The sequence below is a fragment of the Echiichthys vipera genome (assembly GCF_963691815.1).
Source record: "Echiichthys vipera genome assembly, chromosome: 15".
Lineage (NCBI taxonomy): Eukaryota > Metazoa > Chordata > Actinopteri > Perciformes > Trachinidae > Echiichthys > Echiichthys vipera.
The window spans coordinates 24,350,796-24,377,471 of NC_139840.1; the positions used below are offsets into that span (position 1 = coordinate 24,350,796).

General features: G+C 42.6%; 1 protein-coding gene across 1 annotated transcript in view; it reads right to left on the reverse strand.

The window, feature by feature from the left end:
• Positions 1-1,019: 1,019 nt before the first annotated feature.
• Positions 1,020-26,676, reverse strand: part of ctnnd2b (catenin (cadherin-associated protein), delta 2b) — a 174,380-nt gene continuing 148,723 nt past the window's right edge. Inside the window, exons 15-25 of the mRNA XM_083928526.1 lie at positions 26,082-26,268; positions 19,314-19,431; positions 17,961-18,143; positions 13,696-13,884; positions 12,716-12,866; positions 9,193-9,439; positions 6,484-6,568; positions 6,225-6,351; positions 1,943-2,071; positions 1,462-1,538; positions 1,020-1,362 (exon numbers count right to left, since the gene is read on the reverse strand). Coding sequence (XP_083784652.1) covers positions 1,099-1,362; positions 1,462-1,538; positions 1,943-2,071; positions 6,225-6,351; positions 6,484-6,568; positions 9,193-9,439; positions 12,716-12,866; positions 13,696-13,884; positions 17,961-18,143; positions 19,314-19,431; positions 26,082-26,268 — 1,757 coding nt within the window. The 3' untranslated portion in view covers positions 1,020-1,098. The remainder of the gene's footprint in view (positions 1,363-1,461; positions 1,539-1,942; positions 2,072-6,224; positions 6,352-6,483; positions 6,569-9,192; positions 9,440-12,715; positions 12,867-13,695; positions 13,885-17,960; positions 18,144-19,313; positions 19,432-26,081; positions 26,269-26,676) is intronic.

The window sequence follows — 26,676 nt, forward strand, 5'->3', positions numbered from 1 at the left end:
AGAAAAGGCTGCTCAGATGTTTGAGTCAGCCATTCTGTGAAAACTATCTGTGGGGCAGTTGAAGGAGCACCGTGACCGGCCCAAATTGATGCTTCAGTACCCAATTCATATCCGATATGTCACCACAGCAACGCGTTGGTCTGTAGCTGTGACGTGAAATTTGAGTGCCGACAATGTGTGTGTATTTCTGTGTGTGTTTAAGGGGGGCAGGGTAGTTAGTGAGGAAATGAGGTTGACCAAATGGCGAAAGGCCTGACATGACACAGAAAATAGTGCAATGTACAGTACACAATGCATCTCGGTAAATGTACAGTGTACATCAAATACTATACAACTAGAATCGAGAATTAAAAAAGTAGAAACACAACAAAAGAAAAAACCTGTTACAAATGACAAAGTCCAGAAGCGTTCCTTGCCCAGAGGAGGATACATCACGCCATGAAGCCATAGAGAGAAACAAAGGTTTGTGTGACAGACGTCCTACGTGTCCTACAGCTCTGCTTCTTGTGCTTCACATTACTAAAAGCCATGTTGCTATACCACATATTTACAGGTCTCTCCTGGGTATCTCTCACACGTTCACTTCACAAGCTGAAACCTTCCATTCTTGAGTCCCCCGATTCATTTTCTCTTTCAATGTCCTTCTTCATCTCCATATACAGTATTTCCCACTTTCCCCATCGTTCCCTTCATGTTCTCTTTCATCATGTCAGTCCCTCTTACGTTCTGTATCCAGAGGCCTTCTTTCTGTCTGCTCAACCTTCTAGCAGTAGTTGATCACAAACTAAACACAGAAAGAAAATGTGTCTGCCAGTTGTGTTGGTGGTGTGCATGCACATGCATGGCTGCTCCTCCGTTCGCTGTTCCTCCTCTGTCCCCTTTTCCCTGTGTGAGTGTAATGTCTTACATTTTCTCCCCATGTCTCTTTTCCTGCAATCCATCCTCCCCCTCCGTCGTCCTGCTATCTATGATGCTACTCAGGAACTACAGGGGAGGATGGGGAGGGAGGGAAACTGTCCTCTCATCTTCTCCTCTTCTATATGAACTAATCCCTTCACCATCCATCCTCTCCTCCTCCTCCTCCACCATCATGTCCCCTCAGACCCAGGAGTCTGGTGAGGCTGGATAGTGGCTGGTCTCGTAGTTGAGCTCGCTGTAGGGCCGTGAGGCTGAGTAGAAGTCTACATAGTTTCCGGTGGACTTAAGGCCCTGCAGGTGCATGTTGAGGTCACCCTGCGGCGGGCGCCCTCCCGCGTGCACCTGGTTCTCGTAGAAGGCCTGGTCCTCATAGTTGACGTTGTCGGGAGGGGGAGGGTTTTGGAATGGAGGGTAGGGCTCTGAAGGCAGGCCTTGGGAAGAGATCTGTAAAAAAAAGAACAGGAAAAGCATTAATCATTATTGAGGAAAGCACGATTATATAGCCAACTGTCACAGTGGTCACAGAAAAGTGACGTGTCATACCTGATTATACTTCAGGTCCTCAGTAGGCGACACGTACGCTCCTCTGTGCAGCGTGGAAGACCCACTGGAGATTTGACCTGCAGAGACAGAGAGGATGAGCACTTCAGATTCATGCTTGCTCTGAACCAGTTCAGGTCTTACTGTGTGGGCAGGCAGTCAGCATCTTCAGGTGGACGCGATTAATTTGTTTCATTAAGAATAAGAATTAAAATGACAATGAACGATGATTAAGTTTCCCACATATTGCTATCTGTATGCAAAAATGACACATCATTAAACTAGTTTATTGATCAAAAACATTCCATTATAGTAAGACTTAAAACACACTTTATAGTTCCCTGATTAAAGAGGGATTTTTTTACTATTTTGTGGATGTTTTTCAGCCTAAACTCTTAGTGGTTGCTATTTATTCCAATCCATCATTAAACTGAGCTGATAGAGAATGTGTGTTTGTGTCACACAAGCAGTACGGAAATCCTACCCATCATGGCGTCCTTCCGGGATGTGTGTTCCCCCTTGTTGCCGTGGTAACTGGCATTGGCGGTCGACTCGTAATCTGCCTTCCTCTCCTTCAACGCCATCATCTCCCTGGGGGAAGCAGGGGCACTCGCTGCACACAAACACACACATGGGGGACATGTTTAACCTTGGATGCATCATGAACACATTATCAATACATCTTTGGATTCATGATGAGGAGACTGCAGGAAGGACAACGATTCACAACACACTGGAGTCCCTTGGCGGCAGAAAGGCCAGAGTGATTTGTACTTTCACCTCAACAAAGGCACAGCGCTGTGAGGCTGCACTGTGTGTTTTATTCCCTCTAACCATCACCCTGAAATGAGTCAAAAACAGGGGCACTGGGTGCTGTTTGTATTACGACTCCCTGGTTATTGTGCCATTCTTCACAAATATGGCTTTTTGACCAGGGTGTGTGTTCAAAGAGGTAAAGATTGAGTCATCCCTCCTCCCTGCATCTGCTTTTCTCTTGCGTCTGTCTTCTTGTTTCTTCTTTCTCTCTGGCTGCGGGCCACTCTCTCTCATCTGTATTTACTACATGTACACATTTTCATCTTAAACTCCAAGTGGTCTATTAATCTCTGTATGTCTTGGCATTACTCACCCGCCACAGAAAATATTCACCCACAATTGGGAGAGAATAAGAAATGCTGGAGTGACGGGGGGAGTGCTGGGATCAGTGGCAAAGATAATGAGTTAGATCTGTTTAGCCATGTTGGAGGAAACCTGTCTATTGATTCAGCGGCATATGGTTCAGTAGCCTTTCCTCTTACATTCAAAATCATTATCAAAAGCCTTTCACATGGAAGCTGCTGGCTATGATGCAGCCCGCCAGCCTGTTTGTGTGGCTGCATCTGTTGCCTTGTCTCTCTTCTGTGTAACAAATCTAGCATTGATCCATACCCTCATTAATGCTCCACTAATATCACCAGTCTATTGTAATATCTGCTCCTACACGACCAATTATCCTCTGCCTGCTGCTGCTGTAAACAGCTGTTGTAGGAATGTATATATTCCTGAGGCATTTTCACACACAAAAGGTTTCTTTGTTTGTGAAAAATTGCCAAACAAGTGGCTGGAGGGACCATCTGCTAGCGCAACAAGCTGACAAACAAAATGAGAAAATGTGAAATTAGCTTTCAAATCAAAGTGTTTATCATTTTTACTAGTGTCAGTTGATGGCGTCATAAATCCAGTTCTGGGCCTGAATTACCAAAACCTTTTTATCTTCTCTCCTGTCCTCGTCACAGAGCTCCTGAGACCAACTTTTTCTGAGGAATTGGGAGAAGTCTTAAGCTTAAAAATACGTGGTTGACTCTGTCGCTATGGATGACGTCATGTTTCATGAAGCTGATTGGCCGTCTTGGGTGCTGGGCTGAGTTGGGTCTCTGTCAGTGAATACTTCATAGAAATACTGCAGGAGGTATGTTGCCATATCCAAATAAAGATTTGTAGATAAGTGTCACTTATTGATCAGCTACTGACAAGTCAAGTATATGTGCAGCTAATTATCAACCTCTTCCATGTCTGGCAGCTCGTTATCAGTTAGCAGGTATCCATGAAAGAAGCCTCATAACTATCACACTACAATAACCACGGCTGATGGTGAGAGGTGCAAACAAGAACAGCTTTTTACTTCTTGCTCAACTTGTGCATGACAGAAAGGACGTTATTACAGTAGCCGGGATATCCGCAAAAGTCAAAAAAAAGAAGCGTGAGAAAAGCCTGGAAACAAATGCAGCTTTCCCTCTATCATTTAAAGGTTTCTAAAATGTTACGGTGATTACAAGGCAGATTACCATCAGCGGCCATCTTAGGGCCCCGTTTATACAGAGAGGATCTGGACAGGAAACGCAAAAGTGGCGTTGCATTCTCACTCTTTATTTCGCCTTTAGACAAGCGTCTTTTGGGGGGGAAATTTGCGTGCATACGGCGACGCACATGTGTATGAAGCACTGCCACACAACACCAAGAGCTCGCGCTTGCGTAGAAACTTCCTTCTACTTCTCTCTCCAGTAGCAGAAAAGCAGGAAGCCGTACAGTATGACAGAGATCTGCATCATGGTCTGCAGCCTCCCACCTCCTAGTCCACCACCCAGGCAACTTTAATGTCCGACTGATGGAAATAGTCCTACATGTTTGCTGTTGTTTGCCTGTCACTTTCGCTTTTTTCAACCCTTTAGACGAACACAACGGTGGATAGGTTTTTAAGATTCACACTCTGGACGGTGGTTTCACTTTTTTGTGTATTTAAGCCCCCAAAACGCCGTCTAAACAAAAAGCACATCTGATAAAATATTTTGTCATTTTCACCCGCGAGTGTTGTCGTGTAAACAGGACCTTGGATTGTTTGTGATTTTCTCTTCCAGATTTTCACAGATTTAGGAGCTGCTTTCAGCACTAAAACACTTTGTGTTAGACCTTAAATCAGGACTGACACACATTTTTTCTTTTAAAGACATGCTCCTAAAGCAGGTTAGGAGCTACCTTTAGCCTTAAGATGTTTTGTGAATAAGGACCCTGGTGATTCTTTTCAAATGCGGTTGAACGAGACCTTTTTAAATGCTCTCACGTATCGTAAGCAGACACAGATCAATATCTCTCCCTAATGGAGGCTTTAAAAAACAAGAGCAGATAGACCATAAGCACCATAAACCATTGCAACATAGCAGCCCAAACGAAAAAGATGTATAGTGAAAATATGAGCTATGTACATTTCAGTTCACCACACATTCAGTGTCATGAAATATGAGGGAAACAATGCAGAATGTGATATCTTTAATGCAGAACTGACACTGCAGCCCCTCTCAGACATGCACCACCCAATGTAATGTGACACCAGTTTCATGTCATTCTCATTTCTGTATGAGCGCCAGAGTCGCTTTTATATAACTACCACTACTCTTTTATATCCCTCATATATCTTACAAAGTTGGACAGGTCTCAATTAAATGTTATAACATGAATATAAAAAGCTACACCAGCGTGAAATAAAACATGCAGAGAGAGAAGTTGAATACATGTCGCGTTCGCTTTATTGAGAGGAAATGTAATAAATGTATCACTTCATTATCGTCTCTCGTGCACGCAGGAAAAAAGTCAGCCTAATAAACCTCAAAAACGAGTCTGTGCTAAGTTGTTGAGGAGATTCTTCTCCCGTTGGATCGGTCTATAAAAAGTTAATTATTGGAGAGAAGAGAGGGGCAAGCTTCTCTCGCACTCATGGTGGTCATTAATGAGGGCTTCAGTGGCAAAATAAGTTTTAATCTAATGCAGTCTGTGAGAGAACGTAAAAATGCTTCTTGCAATGTGGCTCTTTCCTGAAGAGTAAAGTCATAAGAACTGTTGTGGAAATGGATTTCTTCAATAAAGATCAACAAACAGGATCAGCTTTTTCTCCGTGGTTTATTTTGATATATTATCACTATATTTTCCTCTGTAGACAAAAATACATTCATCCCCGCCTCCTCACAAAGCCAAGAGTCTAGCAGGAATGACACAGAACCAAATCGTGCCCAGTCTTTTAGAGGAAGTGACAGGATGCGCTAAGCCTTGGTTGGGTGACGTCCTAGACCAAACAAAACATGCCTTAGACATTACAATTCTGAACATTCTGAACCTCTCTCATCACAAGGTCTCTAACACAGAGTGCAGATGCATAAATATGCCATTAAACCATAAGGAGTTAGTTATTTGTGTTATCCATTAAGAAGGTGAGACAGAGGAGACACTGAACTGTGTCTGACCTGACAAAACTATGATTATGAATTACAACTATCCAAAATTCCCACAACAGAACATTTACATAAAGGACTCAAAGATAAAGCCACGTTATGTAGTCCATGTTTGGAAAGGACAGTGAATCCCTTTGATCATTTTGGATGCATGGATGTTGATTGTTAGCTTTAAGGGAAACGTATAGAGAAAACATTTTTTTCTCCAATTCTTTCAAAGTTTGCGAACGTCAGAGCATGTTGTCATGAGTTCCAAAAAAGCCAGGGAAGCTCACATTAGTCAAACGCTAATTTCGACAACACAAGGGCGGAAATTTGTTTAGGAGGCGCCCGTGCAACGATCTTTCTTGACGGCAGAATCGTTTGTCAGTGGCCGCTGTAGTTTGAAGGTTAAAGCAGTCTTCAGCTAATTCAGACCGATGTTTGTTTGACTGGACTGTACTGATGAGAAGATTGATAGAGGACAAAAGGGAAGACAGGAGAGAAGGGAGGGGGGAGTAGAATCACCTGATCGATTGTTGGGTGAGGTCCGTACAGGAGAGATGGACGGAGTACGGGAGGAAGAATAAGGTCGTTGTCTGTCTCTCTCTATCGTGGACGAAGAGCCGACAAAATGGTACTGGGAATAGCCGTCCTGAAGAAGAGAAGAGAAGACAGGGGAAGGATGAAAAAAGGAGATAAGACAGTGGATGAAATAATGCATCTACATGCCCGATCATTACTCAGTTTTCAGTGTTTATACAGCCAGAGCACACACAGACTTTACCTTTTTGTAGAGGCTGCGGAGGTCTCTGTATTGCCACATGCTGTTCAGGACTTGAGATGCTGCTTTCACCACTTTAGGACTATGTCTAGGGATTCAGCAGAGAGAAAAAACAAAACACATACAGTATAAAGCCTGACTCTCCTTTGTCTTGTTCTAGTGGGAGCTATAAAAACATCACAATGCAGAAGAATGAAGAAAGTCGGCATAAAGCAGAGACAGTAAAGCAGCACATGAGCATCATCTCACTGCCGTCTCCAGAAGAACGACGGAAGATGCCAAACAAAAAATGCCTTCTTTATCTCCTCAAACGTGGCACTTTAATTGTACTGAGGCCAAATATGCATAATTGCTTGCTTGATTGATCGGCCAATATTTCATTTTGCGTCCTCCAGGGTTCGACTCAGCTGACTAATGGCAGCGGGTTTAATTGGCTCATATGGCCTTATCATCGGCATGCAAATGAAACTTTATTTCTTCAAGTCATTTTGGTGAATGTTATTGTTTTGGAGTCTGTGATTGCATATCATGCCCTTTCAGGGAGGACGCAAAACAGTGAATTTGGAAAACAAAATTTTATTCTTGAAGAAGAAGAAATATGAGTTTATCCATGAATGTTTACCTTCAAAGTCTTTAGAAATGAATGTATCTACATTGGAGAAAACGTATGCAACTTTCGGACCTAACTAGGCTTAATAAAGGTGCACTCACACTGCCCATCCGTACCGTGCCCAAACAGGTTCCACGGGTAAAATCTAGTTCGTTTGACCAGTGTGAGTGCAACCGTACCGCGCCTATTTGCAGCACGCTTGCCGTCCACGGACCGCTTGGAAGAGGTGGGCTTTTGTAAAGGCCGTTTATACATGTACGAGCACGAGCGTGCACACGAGCACGAGCGTGCACACGAGCACGAGCGTGCACACGAGCACGAGCGTGCACACGAGCACGAGCGTGCACACGAGCACGAGCGTGCACACGAGCACAAGCACAAGGCCTACGGCGGTTCTGACGTCATTTTATGTGCGCCTGTTGGGACATAGAAAAAAGAAGGAGGGTCCATGCACGGACATTTCAAACAATGGCGGCGAAAGGTTCACGTTGGTGTGATGCGGAGGTGGAGTGTTTACTGCAGATTTGGTCGATGAAAAGATTCAAAAACAGTCGGACAAGACGCACAAAAACTCAGAGGTCTATGGAAAGATTTTTAAACAAAGCGACGCATAGCGATGAAGTCAATCAATACGTGTGACGTGTTACGGCGTGATGACGTATAGGCACCAAGAAGCATTCGCACTGAGGCCCAGGTAGTGTGAGTAAAAACGGGCCTGGGCCGCGGGGGGTGAGGGAGGGGGGGGCAAGTACCCTAAAGCACGGGGCACGGTACGGGCGGACAGTGTGAGTGCGCCCTAAGAAACACATTTGCCATCTGTGTGTGTCTATGTAGGCAAAACTACATATTTGGTCAAAATTCAGTCGAGTCATGAATCTGACTTTTTGATATCTGTTTTAAGACATGTATAATTTCTGTTTAGCAGCATTTTAAATGTGAGTCAGTGACTGAAATGGAGATAAAGCAAAATAGATATGTCAAGTGAGATCCAGCCTTGGCTAAAACTAAAGGTACTTATTCATAGCTGTTCTCTGTAATTGAAAAGTATCCTGATACATCAGTAAGTTATTGGGCCGGGGATCTTTGCTGCATGCACCCACCTTTTACTCTCTCTCCATGTTTCCTGTCTGTCTCTACTGTCAGCTGTAGAATAAATGCAAAATGCCAAAAAGGTACTTGGGTGTGCAAAACTTTCCTTTCGGCTTTATATTCTGTTGACTGTTTTGAGTGCCGACTCATAGCTCTAAAACAAGCACATAGCCTCTCTTACCCTCTACGTTCACCCTCCTGCTGCCTACATCCACTGTCTCTGCTGCATGATCTCTCTCTCCCTATCTCCACCGCAGTCATGCTTCAACTCTTTCTTATTCCACCTACTTGTCCACTAGACTGATGACATTTTCGACCTCCGTATCTTCATGCCTAAATATCTCTTTCTCATCATGCATCGCCCTGCTCTACCGGCTTGCTACGTTCTTTACTAATGAGCAAATAACCAAAATGTATCCTTCTTATAGAAAAGCAGGCTGCGTTAGCATTCACGTGTGCAGTCCACAATCAACATTTGGAAATATGGAGTCAAAATTAAATATAATCTATATTAAATATAGATTATCTCCAGTCCAGCTATTTACTCTTGTTCTGCTAATCCCCCAATCTCATATTGATATACGCTTAATTTCATGGAACCTGGCAACCCAGTCCAGAGCATGTGGCATCAAACAAGCCTGCCTGACCGGACCAAAGTCATTTTACTTCCACATCCTTGTATTTATTCTATTCATCTGTAGTGTTATACGGGGCAGGGACATTGAGGGAAGGCCACTTGCCAATACCCCTGGAAATATCCCTCTTTTTCACAACTTAATGTTGGCAGGTATGATCAAGACGCACCTGTGTTTCGTCACATTTGCTATTTTCTGATTGCTGAAAAAAGAATCCCTCCGAGCTATTTTTAATATCAGTTTCTAATGCTTTTGCAGCTTCTATTAAACTTCCAAAACCCCAAAAAACAATGGTACTTCTTTCTTCTCGTCCGTCTACTCCCATCTTCTTTCTTTACAACCCCCTTCCACCTAACATCATCTTCCCATTACGCTTACTTGTCTCCTTTGCTGCGGGCGATGCCGATGAGCTTCTCGATGCCGCCAGCGTCCCTCAGGGCCTTGGTGTTCTCCATGTTCTTGGTGATGACCTCGTGCAGTGCGCAGCAGATAGCCGTGATGGTGTCGTCCGACATGGTCTTCCCCACCAGAACGCTGCTGTTGGTGCTTCCCCCTCCACCACTTGTGTTGTTGTTGTTGCTGCCTCCGGGCAAGCGGTGGACCAGGTCCCTCATGGCGTATTTACCTGTGGGCATAGTGGAGAAAAGTGACAGGGTGGGTGGAGGTGAGGCAGAATAATGTTGGTTGAAGGTGGAACAAAGGAGACGAGGTGGAAATAGGAATGAAGATAAGGTAATTCAAGATTTTGTTATGCCACCTCTGATGGTCTGTATTGTGTTTTCAGGTTAACTCATGTTGTTTATTTGTATTGTATATGTATATATGTTTCTAACTATTGTAGATATTGTATTATTTTTGTTATCATACATTAAAAGTGATTGCAGATGAAAACAAGCCTTTCAGCTCATTCAGCTAGCAGTTCATTTAAATTAGTTAGAAGGTAGATTTATGTACATTGTCCCTTTTTTTTACAATACAATCATAACTGTTATTATCTTCCTCTTCCTCCAATGCCCCACAGATGAGACATCCAGGGGGAAAGTTAACTGTGTAGGTGTGTGTTCAGTGGCTTTTACTGTACCATCACTGTGTGCAGGATGTTAATCAAAACAGAGGGGAGAAAATATCCCATTTTGTGTGCCAAGGATTGTTTTTCCCTTTTTGCATAGGTATCAAAGGGGTATCAAGTTTCTTTTTTCTTTTTTTTACTTACATTGTATAAACGTTTAAAAATTTGGTATCCTAATCATACCTGAAAAACCCATGAAAGCTAAAACACCCAGCTGTGACTAAGAAAATGCAGCGTGGCAGTGTGGCTGTCAGACATTGATGGTGATCTGGTCACGTGATCTAACACTGACAACTACATCTGTCATGACAGCCCAGTACCGCTGTTAGGCAATCTTGTCCTCTCTGACCTCTGCCCCTCATCCTGATTGGGTCATCGCCCTGGGCTGTGGGGGTGCGGCCACATCATTTTTTATACAGTCATGACCCACTGACACTTCACATCCACATGGGTTTGGCTACTGGTGCGTGAAGTATATACTGTTTACTGCAGGTTCTTTATTAATACTAAAACACAACCTTATATATCAGAATCAGAATCAGAATTAGAAATATAATAATATATATTAATTAATATATATAATAATCCCTGGGGGGAAATTACTCAAATAAAATATAATAATGATGTACAGTAACTATACTGGCAATTTTAACTGTTGCACATGTGCCTTGCTGAAGCACAAGTAGTAAAAGTCTGGAAAAAATGTATCTGTGCTGAAAAACACTAAACAGTAGAGTACCAAGCTAAAAGAAGAGCAGTTCAAGTCATACATACACACTCACACACTCAAACACACTCACAAACACCTAACTTCAACTTCCTTAAAGTGAAATTCCGGCGCAAAATCAAAATCATCCCTTACTACTACTTCGAGACTGCTCAGGGCAGCACGGTGAAGGCATTAAAACGTCTTTTTTAACCACTAATACTGCTGAAAATAACACCAAACCTCTGCAGTAGCATGAAAAGAGTCCTTACACATTAACCGAAGCACCAACAACATATTTATTGAACCCGGAGTTTATTATATATAAGAGTGTTTTAAAGACGTATCTACTGGCCCCTGTACCAGCTCCTCTCATAGTAAAGTCCATTACAGTGGATGACCAAAGTCAATCCCAAAGGAAGGAGCCCATTGGTGCTTTTGTTTGCCACGACTCTACCAGATTTCTCCATTAATAGTTTATACACGGAAAAAACTGCCTCGATGGCTTATTTGATGTATGTAAGTGCCGACCAGGGGACCAGGGGACCAGGGATGTTTTTGCGCTGGAATTTCACTTTAACGACTTTTTAAGTTTTAGCAAAAACAAGAGTCCCAAGTCAGTTTTTCTTGAGCAAGTCAAGTCGCTCGGTCTACCAAGTGCATTATTGTACATTATTCATCTAACCTGTTCCAAAAGCGTGACAATGAATTCTTTTAAATGAATGTAGTCATAAAAAAAAAAAAACAAGTAGGCTAACTTTAAAAAAAAAAAGAATAAATAATACAAATCATTATCAGCTTGTTAATGTTGGCTAGCTACGGAGTGGTGAGGGAACTGATTGTATCAGGCTAATGTTAGCTAACATCAGGCTAATGTTAGCTAACATCACAGGGCCCTCACAGGCTCACAGACACCTAGACATTTGTGATGTCAACATTGACAACGCTGAACATTTCTATTATTTTATATTTAAAGTGAAAACATAAAACAAGTCATTCGACTCATCATGTCTCAATTCAAGTCACAAGTCTTTAACTTCCAGGTCAAGTCTTATGTCTTTTAGTTTGTGTCAAGTCAAGTATAAGCCATCAGAACAGTGACTTGAGTTGACTCAAGTCCAAGTCACCAAGTCTCAAGTCCACGTCTCTGAATAATACAACTGTCTCCAAATAATATGTAATAAAATCTAAACTGGCTTATTACAGTAATCAAACACGACTGAACCATGTAAGCTGCTTAATTTAACTATTGCCTTACACTTGCAGTACTGGCAACATTCACATAATTACTGTTAACACACATAACACCGCTGAAAATGAAGCAATCAAGTTTGTAACATTGCAGCAATAAAACAACGGTTGACTCTCAGGGGACCCGACTGTGGAGACAGTACTGATATCTACTGCTGACTGAACTGAAAAACATGTTGTACCTCTAACGCAATCTCATCATGTCAACACAACACTAAGCATATCAACATAAACATGCCCCGTGGCGGTGGGACATAGGATTGACATTACAACCTACATACACTAATACACACGAATGGCTACATGCGCATTTAGACAGCACACACTGACACAGACACTTTGGTTCAGAGCCTCAAGCGTCAGACACAGCGAGAGGAAGGAGGCATGTAGTTGTTGCCATGGGGACCAGCAGAAAAGCAGAGTTTACCACAGACATCACTTGGTCTCTATCTGCATAAATACAGACAAATACTATAAAGACATGTATCGCTTTTATTTTAATTAAAGACAAATCCACAAGTCCGCTGCCAGTCAGCCATCCCTAGCAGCAATAACTCTCCACACAAATGACACTGACCGACAAAAGACCTCTAAACGTGTCTACTTGAACAATTACCATTCGTTATTAAAGCAAGAGAGTGATTCTGCAAGCGGGTCAAGATGACTGCACTTGTTTTCAGTGCCATCATGTTCAATTAAGGCAGAATTAAGCACATTCCTCTGGTAGCATTAAAAAAATGACATCCTTTTTCCATACCGTGTGTGTCCTTCCAGTTTTCATTTATCTGGTCCTACCCTTGTTCCAAAACTCAAACGACTCCGGTGCTCTTATGTGCAACTGAAGCATTTTTGTTCGCTATGAATTAACAACTTACCAATGAGTTCCTTGTTCCTGATGTCCAGAGCCATGTTTCTCAGCGCAGTGGCTACGGCACACACGACGCGGTCATTGTCTATCCTCAGTAACTCCACCAGGATAGGAAGGCCCTTCTCCTTACGCACCGCAGCCCGGATATACACCGACCACTGGGCAGGACAGAGCAAAGGCAAGAGAAGGTTTTGAGGTGGACAGAGAGAGCATCACAGACTTGTGTTTATATATTCTTGCACTTTACTTTTTTTCTTTCTTTTCTTTTCTTTTTTCTATATGTAAAAACTGCATATTATTGTTCATGTTATTATTTGTTCACATTTATACCGTTACCGTATTGATGAGATACACTTATTAGGATATACATGTATTCTGGCTTAGGGTGGGAAGTTCAGCCATCCGTGAGGAACTCGGAGTAGAGCCACTGCTCCTTTGTGTTGAAAGGAGCCAGTTGTGGTGGTTCGGGCATCTAGTAAGGATGAACCCTGGGCGCCTCCCTAGGGAGGTGTTCCAGGCACGTCCAGCTGGGAGGAGGCCTCGGGGAAGACCCAGGACCAGGTGGAGAGATTATATCTCCGCACTGGCCTGGGAACGCCTCAGGATCCCCCAGTTAGAGCTGGTTAATGTGGCCCGGGAAAGGGAAGTTTGGGGTCCCCTGCTAAAGCTGCTGCCCCTGTGACCCAACCTCGGATAAGCAGTTGAAGATGAGATGAGATGAGATGTATTCTGGTTTAGCTTTAGACTTTTCGATGCCATTACATAAAAGTGTTGATCTCAGAGAGATGTGCACCAAATCGTAATCATGCATTAGGAAATTTAAAAGGACCAGTAAGTAAGGGTTGCTATTCCACAGCACAAAATGGCCAGAATATAGGAGGGCTATTAGGGCTTTTATTTTGCTATCTGCTGAGATTTCTCACTCTCAGAACACTCTGGCACCTACTGGAATTTCAAACACACTTCTGCAGATGCTCTCAGTGATACAGGAACAGTCCTTACCTTCCAGCTGCCAGCAGCTAGGTTCTGCAGAGCCCCAGCTGCTCCCTCCAGGGTGTCTGGGTTTGAGCACTCAGACAGCAGTGTGAGGTAGGGCTTGACGATGGTAGGGTGCCATAACATCTGGATGCCTTTCGGGGGCTCCGCCAAGTCTGGAAAGGGGCCGACGCCGTCCCACTGCGGGAAGATGAGACATAATTCAGAATAGAAAGGCATTTTGAATTCTGTGTGAGGCGAGCTTTGACAGTGGTAGGTTGCCAGCATGGTCCCCTCAGGCAAGAACAGGGGAAGGAGAGAGATTTACTATTCATAAACAGCGTATAAATAGGGTGGCATTCATCCATTTGTTTTTCTGTCTCCTCTGTAATTGCAATCTGACATTTCCTTCTGCATTGATGATGCATTTTGAAAAATACGCGCACATACTGTACATCAATAATTACAGGTGAAAGCTTTGGGGATTACTCAGCACACTCAGCGCACACTGCAATATAATTCACACAGATACTGGAAGATACTGACATTTGCTTGACATGTTGCACCAAAAAGTAATCATTAGTTATTGTCCTCGCCTGGACTACATGTTGGACACCCTTAATTTTGGAAAAATACAGAGCAGTGGTTAGCTAGCTGGCCACACCTGTTCAAGCGACAGTTTCAGTCATATCAGTTGGAAAAATGATGCACCCTGGCTGCAAATTATAGGCCTGCTTTTGTCCACAAGTGCCTGAAATCAAGAACCCATTGTTAAAAAAAATCATGCCTAAATTAAAATTAAAATTGAATTAAATCTGCAGACATTTACGATGATTTTAAACCGAATATGTGCTGTGTGAGAATGAATGGCTGTAACTAAAGTGGGGATGGCACTGGGTTCGCCGACGGTCAACAGACATACGGTGCATTAGCCACCTGCTATACAATTTATCATATCAATACACAAGTGTAGTGCATGGTGGCTATGTGTTAATGTGATGCTTTAGAGCTGCAACAAACGATTATTTTCACTCGAGATTAATCTGCTAATTATTTACTTGATTAATCAATTAATCATTTGGTTTATGAAATGTCAGAAAAAATGTGAAAAATGTCAATCTCAGTTCCTCAAAGTCCAAGATTTAAACATTTAACATTACTTTTTTCATTTTAACAACTCAAAGATATTAAATTTTATAAGATATTAAACAAAAAAGAAGGAAATCTCCAAATTTGAGAGGCTGAAAACAGCATTTTTCTGCCATTTTTTCATAAAGATAAATAATTTAACGATGAATCAATTACCAAAATATTTGGTCATTATTTTCGATTAGTCGACTTATTGTTGCAGCCCTAACAGAGCTGCTTTGTTGATCTAAATCATCTTCCTGTACAGTTTGGTCTGTGCACTGTGTGCAGACTAAAACTGGACTTAGAATCCTTACATGCTTAAATGTACTTGGCATGTACAGTTGATGCTTATCTGAATCTGACTTCAGATGTACTGTTAACAAAACATCCTACTTGTGGTCATTATATAACATGAATCCACATGTTTGTTTTTTGCATTGAAAATAATTTCACCCTCCTCCCATCTGCGGTGACGTAATCCCTCCCGACATCTCATAATGCTCTGTAACACTGCCAACAGACTGCACTGTTATCTTCCTTTGCTTCTCTTTTTGACTTTGAACTTATTGTTCTACAACTTCCTCTCCTCTCTCACCCTCAACCCCAACTTCCGTTATTCTCCCTTTTTGTCTCCTCTCCATCGACATATCCTTTCTTCCTCTCCTCTCCTCTCTCTCCTCTAATTACCCCACAGTTGATAGAGTTTTGCCCTCTCCAACAAGCTCCTCTATCGCTCCTCCATAGTAATCAACCACAGCTGCACTGGAGTGGAGAGGGACAGCTAGAGAGAAGAGAGGGGGGGTTATTATTATTATTATGGAGAGGTTATGATTCGTCCCTTTACAATCTGATCCCAGGGTTAGTTTTAAAATCCTTCATCTCCCTGGTTCTGCCTGGATACACAAAAATTTCACTGAGGGTTCGCTTGGCAAATAAAAGCAAAAAGCCTGGCTCATCATAAACATTAAAAAAACCAAAAAAAACAACTCCTTTTTCTGTCTTTTCTAGAAATGAAAGGGGGGGGGAAGCATGCAGGGCTAATGAGCAATTCACCCGCCCCTGATCCACCGGAAGTGTTGGGTTTTCAATCCCCACAGCTTCTCGACACGCTGTAAAGGATGCCTTCCACTCATCCAGAATGTGATGCTGATTGCTTATTAGCATGACAAGAAGTTAGAGCCTACTCCAAGGCAGCCGTTTCTGCCAATTCTACAACTAAAAGAGCAGTCCTTTTTTAACCAACCGGAAGATGAAAGTCTTCCTGTTGGCAGCGCATGGACAGAGCCCGAGAGAAATGCTAAATCGGTTTGATAATTTTGATTCTGAGCAGTGTATGGAAAGTCGATCTGTAGGTAGAGCTAATATCTTCTGATCCTGCTGTGTGAAAATCTTGTAGCATGTGTTGATGCTATTTCATGAGGTGCATAAATGTATCATCAAGCTCTTCTGCACCTCATTCTGACATGACCCTAAATAATCCAGGTGGCACTGCGGTTGAAGCTCAGCAGTTCACATGGAAAAAAAAAAAACTCTGGCTCAAACACCATGAATATCAAAGAAAAGCTCCATAAATATTCATTTGAGACTAGAGGTAGTGTGAACCAAGGATGAACTGAGCACATTTTCCTGAACTAGAAACATCACAGAGCTGCATTACAGAGTGAGATGCTGAATCCTCCATTTGGAAAGGGGGGGGGGGGCAAACACAGACATCTGCTCTCACACAAGACAGATAACAAAACGATATAAATGAAAACATAAAACGGCAGGGACAGTGTCTTAGAAAATACCCACTAGATGCTTCGTAAAATTGTTTAACTTTGATTATCCAGGTGTGGACATGTGACAGGGAACGCCAGCCAATGAGGTCACACTAACAAGGGCAAACTCCTCATGTATTATGTACTCTGTGTGTAAATGTAGATTTTTAAGTGGTCATTAAAATTCTATAAGAAAGTATTTTGTCGTGAAATACGAGAGAAAGTAAAAGGAACCATTACAGAGCGTAGAAATAAAAAACTCAATCCGTTCCTTTCCCCTGATGAAATGGCCCACTACACGGTCGAGGCATTATAGGTGTCATATTAGCCGCAACAATTGATTACCACGTTGCTTTGGCAACAGAGGTCTAATTAACATAACTCCTGATGCACACAAAAACAAGAAACAGCAACTCTCGGAGTCATGGCATGACAGGAATCTAACAATGCACATGAGCAATTCTATTCCACAGAGAGATGTCCGTCTGCCACCTTTGTAGCTTGGAGCTGCCGCGTCCCGGCTCGTTAACGCCTCCTTTGATAAAGTAGGCCCGGTATTCACGCGTAGGGACTCAAAGTTAGCGTCGTGTATCACAAGCCCTGAAGCTTGTTAAGCATCAAGTCAGTAATTTGCACAAACATCTTTGATTGAGTTGAACTGAACTGAGAGGCCTGTGTGAGTGTGTGTGTGTGTGTGTGTGTGCGTGTGTGTGTGTGTGTGTGTGTGTGTGTGTGTGTGTGTGTGTGTGTGTGTGTGTGCCTGTGTGTGTGTGTGTGTGAGTGTGTGGACGGTGGTCCCCTTTTTCTACAATTAGAGGGCAACATCATTCAGGTAAGACCAAACACAGTCCATAGCTTGTCAAAAGGATTATTGGAGGATTGACACGGTGGTGTAGTGGTCAGCACTGTCGCCTCACAGCGAGAGGGTTCTCCCCGTGTCTGCGTGGGTTTTCTCTGGGTTCTCCGGCTTCATCCCACAGTCCAAAGACATGCATGAGTTAGGTTAATTGGTGACTCTAAATTGCCCGTAGGTGTGAATGGTTGTCTGTCTCTGTTCGTCTCTATGTGCCCTGCGATAGACTGCCGTCCTGTCCAGGGTGTACCCCGCCTCATGCCCGATGTCAGCTGGGATCGGCTCCAGCCCCCCACGACCCCGACAGGGACAAGCGATTGAAGATGAATGAGTGAATGAATTTTTAAAGGCATTAATGAATCCACCAAAATGATCCAGTATTTTCTGAACTGCACAGATCTGCAGTTCTTTGTCAACACTCTGTCCAAACATATACACAACGAATGTTCTTCTTAGTTCACATGAAGCATCAGCAAAACGAATTTGACCAACTTGAGAGGAAAAAAAAGGGAGAACTTTAAAAATATTCCCACCTGGTCGTGTCCCTTCTTTTTCTTCTTCTTCTTGCCCCAGCATCCAGAACTCTCGGCGTCCTTCCCGCCGGTGTCACATAACAGACCGTCCAGCTCCTCCGATCCCCCCTGCTGGCTTTGAGACGTCTCTGCGGCCAGACGGTACGACAAGTTCCTCAGGATGCACACACAGTTCTCTACGGTCTGATGGTGGAAGGAAAGACAAGAGGGAGAGAGATGGGGTAAGAAGTGGTGAGAGAGAGGAAAAGAGAAGCGACAGACATGCAATCAGGCGAAGAGACAAACACTCACAAAAATCATACTGTAGAAACATATTAACACACAGGCAAACACACACACACACACACACACACACACACACACACACACACACACACACACACACACACACACACACACACACACACACACACACACACACACACACACACACACACACACACACACACACACACACACACACACACACACACACACACACACACACACACATATATGAACATACTGTGGAGTAAAGATATGGACACACACATCCTGCATGCATAACGTAGACAGACAGACACACACACACACACACACACACTAATCCCATTGTTGTGAATGGCTATACAGCCAACAGTCACAGGCTTTGATCTTGTGAAGGATTTCTAAGGATTAAAAACTTCACATCTCCTTGTGAAGAGCCTCCACTCAAACCACACACACACACACACACACACACGCGCGCGCACGCACACACACACACACACAAACACAGAGCAAAATCATAATGTGATAAAATGCTAGTAATTTTTCTGTGTGTCACTGGCCACCTGGGTTGCACTGTAAAAAACAAGCTCTCCAAGTTTGGGATTTATGCTGTATGTTTGTACACTAATTAGATGAATTCTTTATTTTGTAAAATATTTGAAATTTCTGATATTTGTAGTTTGTTCTTTCAAGATATGATTCACTGGTTACTAATATTTACTATGCTACTATAAATCTTCCAGTGCAGGAAAATAATGTGACCCTAAATGTCCAGAAAAATGCTAAATAGTGTAGGTGTGAAAAAAGGACAAATTACCATTTGTGGTTTGCAAGCCTTGGTCATTAACATATAAACCACAGGCAAATAATTAAACAGATTAATATGCATATACAGTGTATGCATAGGGTCTGCAAAGACACAGATAAAACATTTGCATACAACTCATGTAAATTCATGTAAACTATAATTATTCTTGACACAGTAATCATAACACACACGCACACATCAACATATATTTTTTTATATTTTTTTTTTATTCAGGTGCTTTTGTGTGCGAGTGTGTGTGTGAATGGCAGTGGGTTGGACTTGCGTGAGAGAGGTACCTTGCTGTCAATCTCACTGCTCCCCAGAGCGGTCTGGATGACGTAGAGCAGAGCATCTGTCAGGCCCTCACACTCCCTCATCCTCCTCCGGGCCTCTTCACCTGCAGAACTCACATTTCTGTTACACACACACGCACACACGCACACGCGCACACACACACACACACACCTCATTAATAAACAGTCCACCTGAAAAATTAACATGCAGCACATTAGCGTGCAGCAGTGCGCACACCTTTGTTCCCATATTTTGTCTTGCACCTGAGTATTTTTGCATGGATGTTTTGTTCTTTTGTTGTGTTCTGAGCACATCTGCATCAGAAACACAATCAGTTTTATTGGACAAGTAAGTGTGTACACAAATGCACCGACATCACAAATGTCACATCCTGCTTGTACGAGGGCTGAACAACAACAACCATGGTGGAGGAATGAATAGTATCTGAGTATCCATCCATATCGACCGGCGAGTCGGTCGTCTCTTTATGAACTTCAGCCTCCGCTTCGTCCAGAGGAAGTACTCTACCTTGTGCCGACATTTTCAACACCACGCATATTCTATCATAGCAACGGAACGCAAATTAAAGCCTCTCAGCTTAGGAAAAAGAATGCAGTGCACAAAGCGCTCTCTAGTGCTCGCAGCTGTTTTCAGAAGAGCGCCTGGCATTTTCAGCTGGGAAAACACACTTTAGTGGACAGTCCCTTAATGTCACGTTCTATTTAAATGAGATAGTTTTGGCAGTATACAGCGTGCTTATATTCATATTGACAGTGTTGATATTTGTCACAGGTACAGTGAAGTACAGTGTATATTCAATGTTTGAGGGTTATGGACACTATTGACTCATGTTAACCTGCATAAAGTAACCGTTCCAACCAAAACAATGTCTGGTTGTTTTGGCGTACAGTGCTCTGTAGCGCCCACTATAGAGAGGAAGTAGGAACAAGTTGTGTCCAGGGTGTGAAGGGTCTGCAGCGATGCTTCCTGCCCGTTTCTTGACTCTGTAGAAGAAGACTTCCTGGATAGAGGGCAGGCTGGCACCAGTGATATTTTTCTGCAGTCCTGCTGTCGGTTGAGTCTGTTCCTGTCTCGCTTGAGGAGCTGGTCCAAACCAAACCGTTTAGCGGCTCTTGAGACAAGTTCAAATTCCTGAGCTGGTGCAAGAGGGACTTCCTCTGCTGGGCCCTTTTTCCTCATTGTGTTGATGTTGAGCCGTTGACCATTGTGTCGTCTGCAAATTTCAGGGGTTCAACAGACGGCTGTCCTGAGGTGCAGTCACCTATGAATATGTGATACAGCACATGTATGCATGCATGTCTGTGTGACATAGAGGAGAGCGAGTGCCATGCCCTTTAAATGCCACACTATTAAAGATGGCTAGGAGAAGTTGGTGCCCTCACAGTCAACGAGAACTGGCACCAAGACTCCATTAGCTGCATTTGTTTTCCAAATCGGAATAAAATAAAACCAGCATTTAATCCAGGTCACCAGCAGGATCCAGTAGGTTGAAATCAGTTTAGGCTACATATAGTATTATATTCTGTATGTGAAGGTTGTTGATATTTGTGGTGCTAACTTGTTAATGCATCACTGTACATTAGCAGCATTGTGCAGTTATACAGTATATATTTTAGATACCTGTTTTGCTAACTCTACTATTTGTTTTTATCATTCCTTTGTGAGGTAACATGAAACTGAAAAAGCCACTCATTTTATCTCATTTTCATAAAAATATATTTTGTTTAATTTCATTCTACTTTGTTTATAATTGCAGAGTTTCCATAATGTGACATTTGAAATATCTTGTGTTTTATGTGGACCCCAGGAAGAACAGTTTTGGTAATAACTAATGGGGGTCCTAGAAAGAAAGAAAGAAATGGGTCATTGGTGCTGTTAAAGTGACAAAGCACCAGGGACACAAACTGAATCAAATTACGCAGATGTTACTTTGAAAGTACTTCTTTTACACGTTTCTTTTCTTACCACCTGTTAATGTTTTCAGTTCAATCAACCTCAGTCAATTTGGAATAATTATCCCTCTGAAGTGTTCCCGTACAGGGCTGCACGTGATCTCAAATCATCGTTTAGTGTGAAGGATCTAAATAACGGAAAGAAAAGCACACGGCTGGAAAAAAGGGGTTAGGAGTAGGGAGCTAGAACAGAATTGGATTATTCCTTAGTGCGCTGCTGCTGCTGTGAGAAAAATCAAAAACATGGAGGGAGTATTTTGGTGGTCTTAAACTCTGTAATCAAACTCAGGGTTCTGCCCGATGCGCCTGCATGAGTATTTGAATAAGTTTGATTAAAATCTGGGAATTGTATTTATTTTAATTGAACTTATTAATCATTTTGCTGCTCTCAAGACCAACTAGTCTATAGGAGTTATTTAAGCAGTTCATAACCACCTCAATATTTGCTGTTAATGACTGTGTCTGAATTATTCATAGAGCAGGGAAAAGGATCACATTTCTCATCCTACATCTGAGTAGCATCCACTGTAGAACGCTGCATCAATGTTGGTGCTGTGTGTGATAGGTAAGCATCATGTCCTTTCATGTTCAACACTAGACAGTATTACGAACTCCGCTTTGGATGTTATCACTTCATGAAACGATCATCAGTGGTTAGCAGCCTCAGAGATGTGGTGTCAATCATGACGTTACGCCGTGTTTTTATAGCATCGAATAACTAATGAAAACTTGTTAGGAAAATTAACACTTGAACTAGGGATCGACTGATATGGATTTTTAACGGGCGATGCGGATACCAATTTTCTTTTTCATCAGCCCTAGCCGATGACTCATACGGACTGCCGATTTTCTTGAGCTGATATTTGGAGCTGATACGACTTTTGCTCCCTCAATTTACATCATTAAAATGACACAATGATATCAATGATAACAATGATAATAACAAATGTTACGAGTCTCAATTTAAATAAAAGGAACATTTATTAAACTTACAAAAGGCATCTCCAGTAACACGGAGCTTCCTGTGGACGCCTGTCTGTAAATAATGCCGGGAAAAAACTATCGGCACGCAGCAGCCCGCATCGGCCGATATCGATACACGTATAATACGCCAATATCGGCCGGCCGATGTATCGGTCTATCACTAACCTGAACATATCTCAGCATGTTCAGAACTAGCCGAAATGACACAAACCATCTTTGAGAAACATTCATTTGATGTGCACTTAGCCCCCAGGAGCCGATCAACAGGTTTTGGCTTCACTTTTGGGGAGCTGTCATGTTGCTTTAGTATGCGTATTCTCAAAAACAAATTTCATTAAATCACACACACGGTGTATTCGCTTTTTTGCCTCACAGCTCATTCAATATATGTACGATACACGAGGATGGATCAGATGCATGTTACAATAAAATACTGCATTACTATGTGCAAGTGAAAGAGTTGCAGTTGCAGGTGCACTATTTGAGTGTAATTTGGGCTGTAAGTACCTGTAAGTCGATTGCATAGTGATGTAGCTGCACTCAGAGGAGTAAAGATCACTTATGTGTCTTGGAGAGAAGGGTGCATCCACATCTTTTACACATCTGCGTGGTATTCCTCTTTCTTCTCCCCAGTACAGTAAATAATGAAACCTTCTCTCCATTAGTTGCTGTAGAATTTATGTTACATCTGCAAATCCAACGTGCATGGTTCATATTCAGCTTTCTAGCAGCACAAGTTTAAGCAGTTTCCTGTTAGGTGCCACAACGGCATATGCACACACACACACACACACCAACACACACACACACACACACACACACACACACACACACACACACGCGCACACACGCACAGAGCGATACAAGCAGTGAGTAAGCAGAGGGAGAAAAAGGAGTGTGAAAGTGAGAGACGGCGACACAGAAGAAGAGAGGGATAAAGGGAGGGCTAATATGCTGGAAAGAGAAGAAATGGGAGTAATAAAACGAGATGGAGACGGGGTGAGTGAGGGAGGGAGGAAGGGAGGGAGAGAAGATGAGAAAGTGGAGAGGATAATGGGAGATTGAGAGTGAAAGAGAAAGAGAGAGAGAGAAGGTGGCCGGCGGTATACCAAACCCGCCATGAAATATTCAATCTTTAATCAGACTCCCAGCATTCCCTAACGAGGCGTGAGAAAGATGAATTAGCCCTTCGAGTTTAGGGAGCTGATCCACACAAAGCTATCTCCTGCAATACACACACACACACACACACACACACACAGTCTCAAAACTACACACAGTAGGAAATGTGTTTATATTGTCACACACACATACAGTATTAGAAGTGACCCAAGCATCTGAAATGTGTAGCTTATTTTCACTGAGAGCAGGTAAAATAGACATATTTAGGTTGAAATTCATGGACTACACAAACAACGGCATGTACCACACAGACAAAGACACACACACATACACACACACACACACACACACACACACACACACACACACACATGCAAATGAAGTCGTGGCAGCAATCCCAATCTATTCTCGCTCAACTCTTGTTGCATTCTCCAGAGGAAAAATAATAATAATAATACAATATACAGACGTGTCATATATAGCCCTGTTTCAGATGTCAAAAGCTACAGTGAATTGTCCCCTAATTAAAGCACACTTATTTGTTCTATTGTATATTAACTCCACGCAATGCGAGCCAGGCAAAAATACAAATATACATATAGTTTATGAATGTTTCAGGCTAAGTTGTCATTCTTCTGTCTGCAAGATGTTATTTTATGCCGACATTAATGTTCTTTTACTAGTTTTCAACGGTCTCGGGCATTCTGCCTGCCGGAGAACCTCAGGGCTGCAGAAAATGTTCATGTTTTTATAAAGAGGCTCAGGACCCGCCTTTTTAATCAGGCTTTTAACTGACCTGCTTGATTATTTCTAATTCCTTTCATGTTTTTAATATTTCTTATATATTTTATTCTTTTTAGCTTTTATTCTTTTTATCTTATTTTACTGATTAGACCCTCGGTTTTCCAATGTTTCCTCCTGGGGGCCTACCACACCGGGAGTGGTTTCTGGTCCATCTTTCAGGGTGCTGCCCTGGCCCGGGTGGATAGAGAGCTCTGCACCCCAGTGTGGAGCCTACTGTCTGCCTGGGCTGTGGCGGGGCCCCCTGCAGTCAAGGACCAGTATTCCTCTCGGTGTGCGTGGCCCCAAGGGTAGCTTTTTCCTCACCTTAGGGCGCACTCACACTGTCCATCCGTACCGTGCCCAAGCACGTTTCACGGCTCAAGTCTAGTTCCTTTGACCCATGTGAGTGGTCACGGCCCGTTTGGGAGAGGTGGGCTTTTGTAAAGCACGTTTGCACATATACGAGCACATGTACACATGTACTCATGTACGAGCACGAGCATGCGCACGTGTATGAGCACGAGCACGAGGCCTAGAGAGAGGGAGGGGGGGGACAAGTACCCTAAAGCAGGGGGCACGGTACGGACGGACAGTGTGAGTGCGCCCTTAGATCTCGGTGCCCAGCCATGTCTCCTCAGCAACCACTAGTGTGTGTGTGTGGGTGTGTGTATGTTTGTGTGTGTGGGTGTGTATGCCTGTATATGGCTATGTGTGCGTGAGTGTGTACTGTATGTCTTGTGTATCTCTGTGTGTATATTTGTGGGGGTGGGAAGTTAGAGTTTCCATGGTGTTTCTTTGTTGTCCATGTTTAGTTTTGCTTTTTTTTTCTGTGAGGCAGTGCCATATAAAAAAAGATTGATTGATTTGATTTGACATACAGATAAAAAAATGTCTGGGACACAGCCGATATGTCTCTGTTGGAAATATTTAGCTCGGCTGAGCTCAGTCTCACCCTCGGAAATTTCATTATGCAATCCTGGTAGTTTTGGAAATCATCTCACCAATACAAATTCCATGTGAATAACATCTGATGATTCTGAAAACATGTCTTCTTAACTAGTGTACTATGAAAGATGTGTGATCGACCCAACTGTTAATTAGTTTCACTTCATTCACTTATGCATAGTTTTCAAGCTTATCGATCCTGCAGAAGCAATTCTGAGTCCCCTTCAGGGTTGTTGCTAAGTAACTAGAAAGCTACATAAGGAAGCTGACAATCTTTCTGCCAACAAAGCTTTGATTGGTCAATTGTCTGTTTTCGCCAAGACATGAAAATAAAAATAAATAATGATAATAATAATAATAGGCAAATTTATATGTCTTGGAGAAGAATTTAACACATTTTTGTAGAGAAATAAGTGACTAGTTGCAATGACTCAGTAACCAATGACAATATGTACCTAATTTTCTGCTGACAAGTGGAATTTAAGATTATACATTTAATGTTATATTTTATATATATATATACATACACACACACATACATACTTATATTGTCATATTATGCATATATATGTATATACAGTATATATGCGGCACATCTCTTATACCTTATATTGTACTTATATTGAATACAGTACTGACCACAGGATCCACAGGGCCCTTGGCTTACATACAAAGTAATGTATTTATTGAATTATTAATTTATGAATGAATAAGAGGAAATGAAAACTATGTCTTGCAGTCCAACTACTTCCAGACTGCACTGTACAACTAGCATCCTGTCTCGAGTGTAAAACAGAAAAAAGCCACAGCAGCTCTAAAGCCAAGTGATGAGTCATCTTAAATGTTGCAATGTTTGTCAGTTCTCTGCATGTACAGTCGTAAAAAAATAACACAGACTACTATCTAAAGAAGCACATCTGGATAAGAAGTGAAAACATTGGAGAAACGGACAGTGACACTGACCGGAGGCAGCCTGTGGCGTTGCGGAGGACCTGGGAGGAGTGGAGGTGAAGCTTGCGGTCCTCCTGTGTATGCGGGGAGGTGTCCCAGCCCGAGTGGGGGATGATCACAGCATTGGTCAGCACAGCGAGGGCATCCTGGATGATGGGCATCTTTAGGGCGTCACATGACGACAGGTTCCACAGAACACCTGAGAAAAACACAGCAGAGGAACAAAAACATGAATACCGATTCAAAAAAGGGAAAACAGGAGGTAGACAGCAGGAGAGACAGACACAGACATCTCCAGGGCCAAAATCATTGAAGCATTTAGTAGATTTTAATAAGAACTGTGGCTTGATCAAACACAGCAGCACAGACGGTGACTGCAGTCTTGAATCACTTGCTGTACAGCAGTCTGAAAACTAGAACAATGGCCCCTTTTCAAGGTATTATAACATGCTAAAGTAGCAAAAGAAGTGATTAATACAATTAATGATTGAATTTCATTTAGCTACTTAAGAGTCCTGGTGCATGTGCGTGCTGGCTCACTGTCATTGCTTACTGGGAAACTTGAACAGAATGCAGCCATTGTTAATGTTATTAGTAAGACTGAATT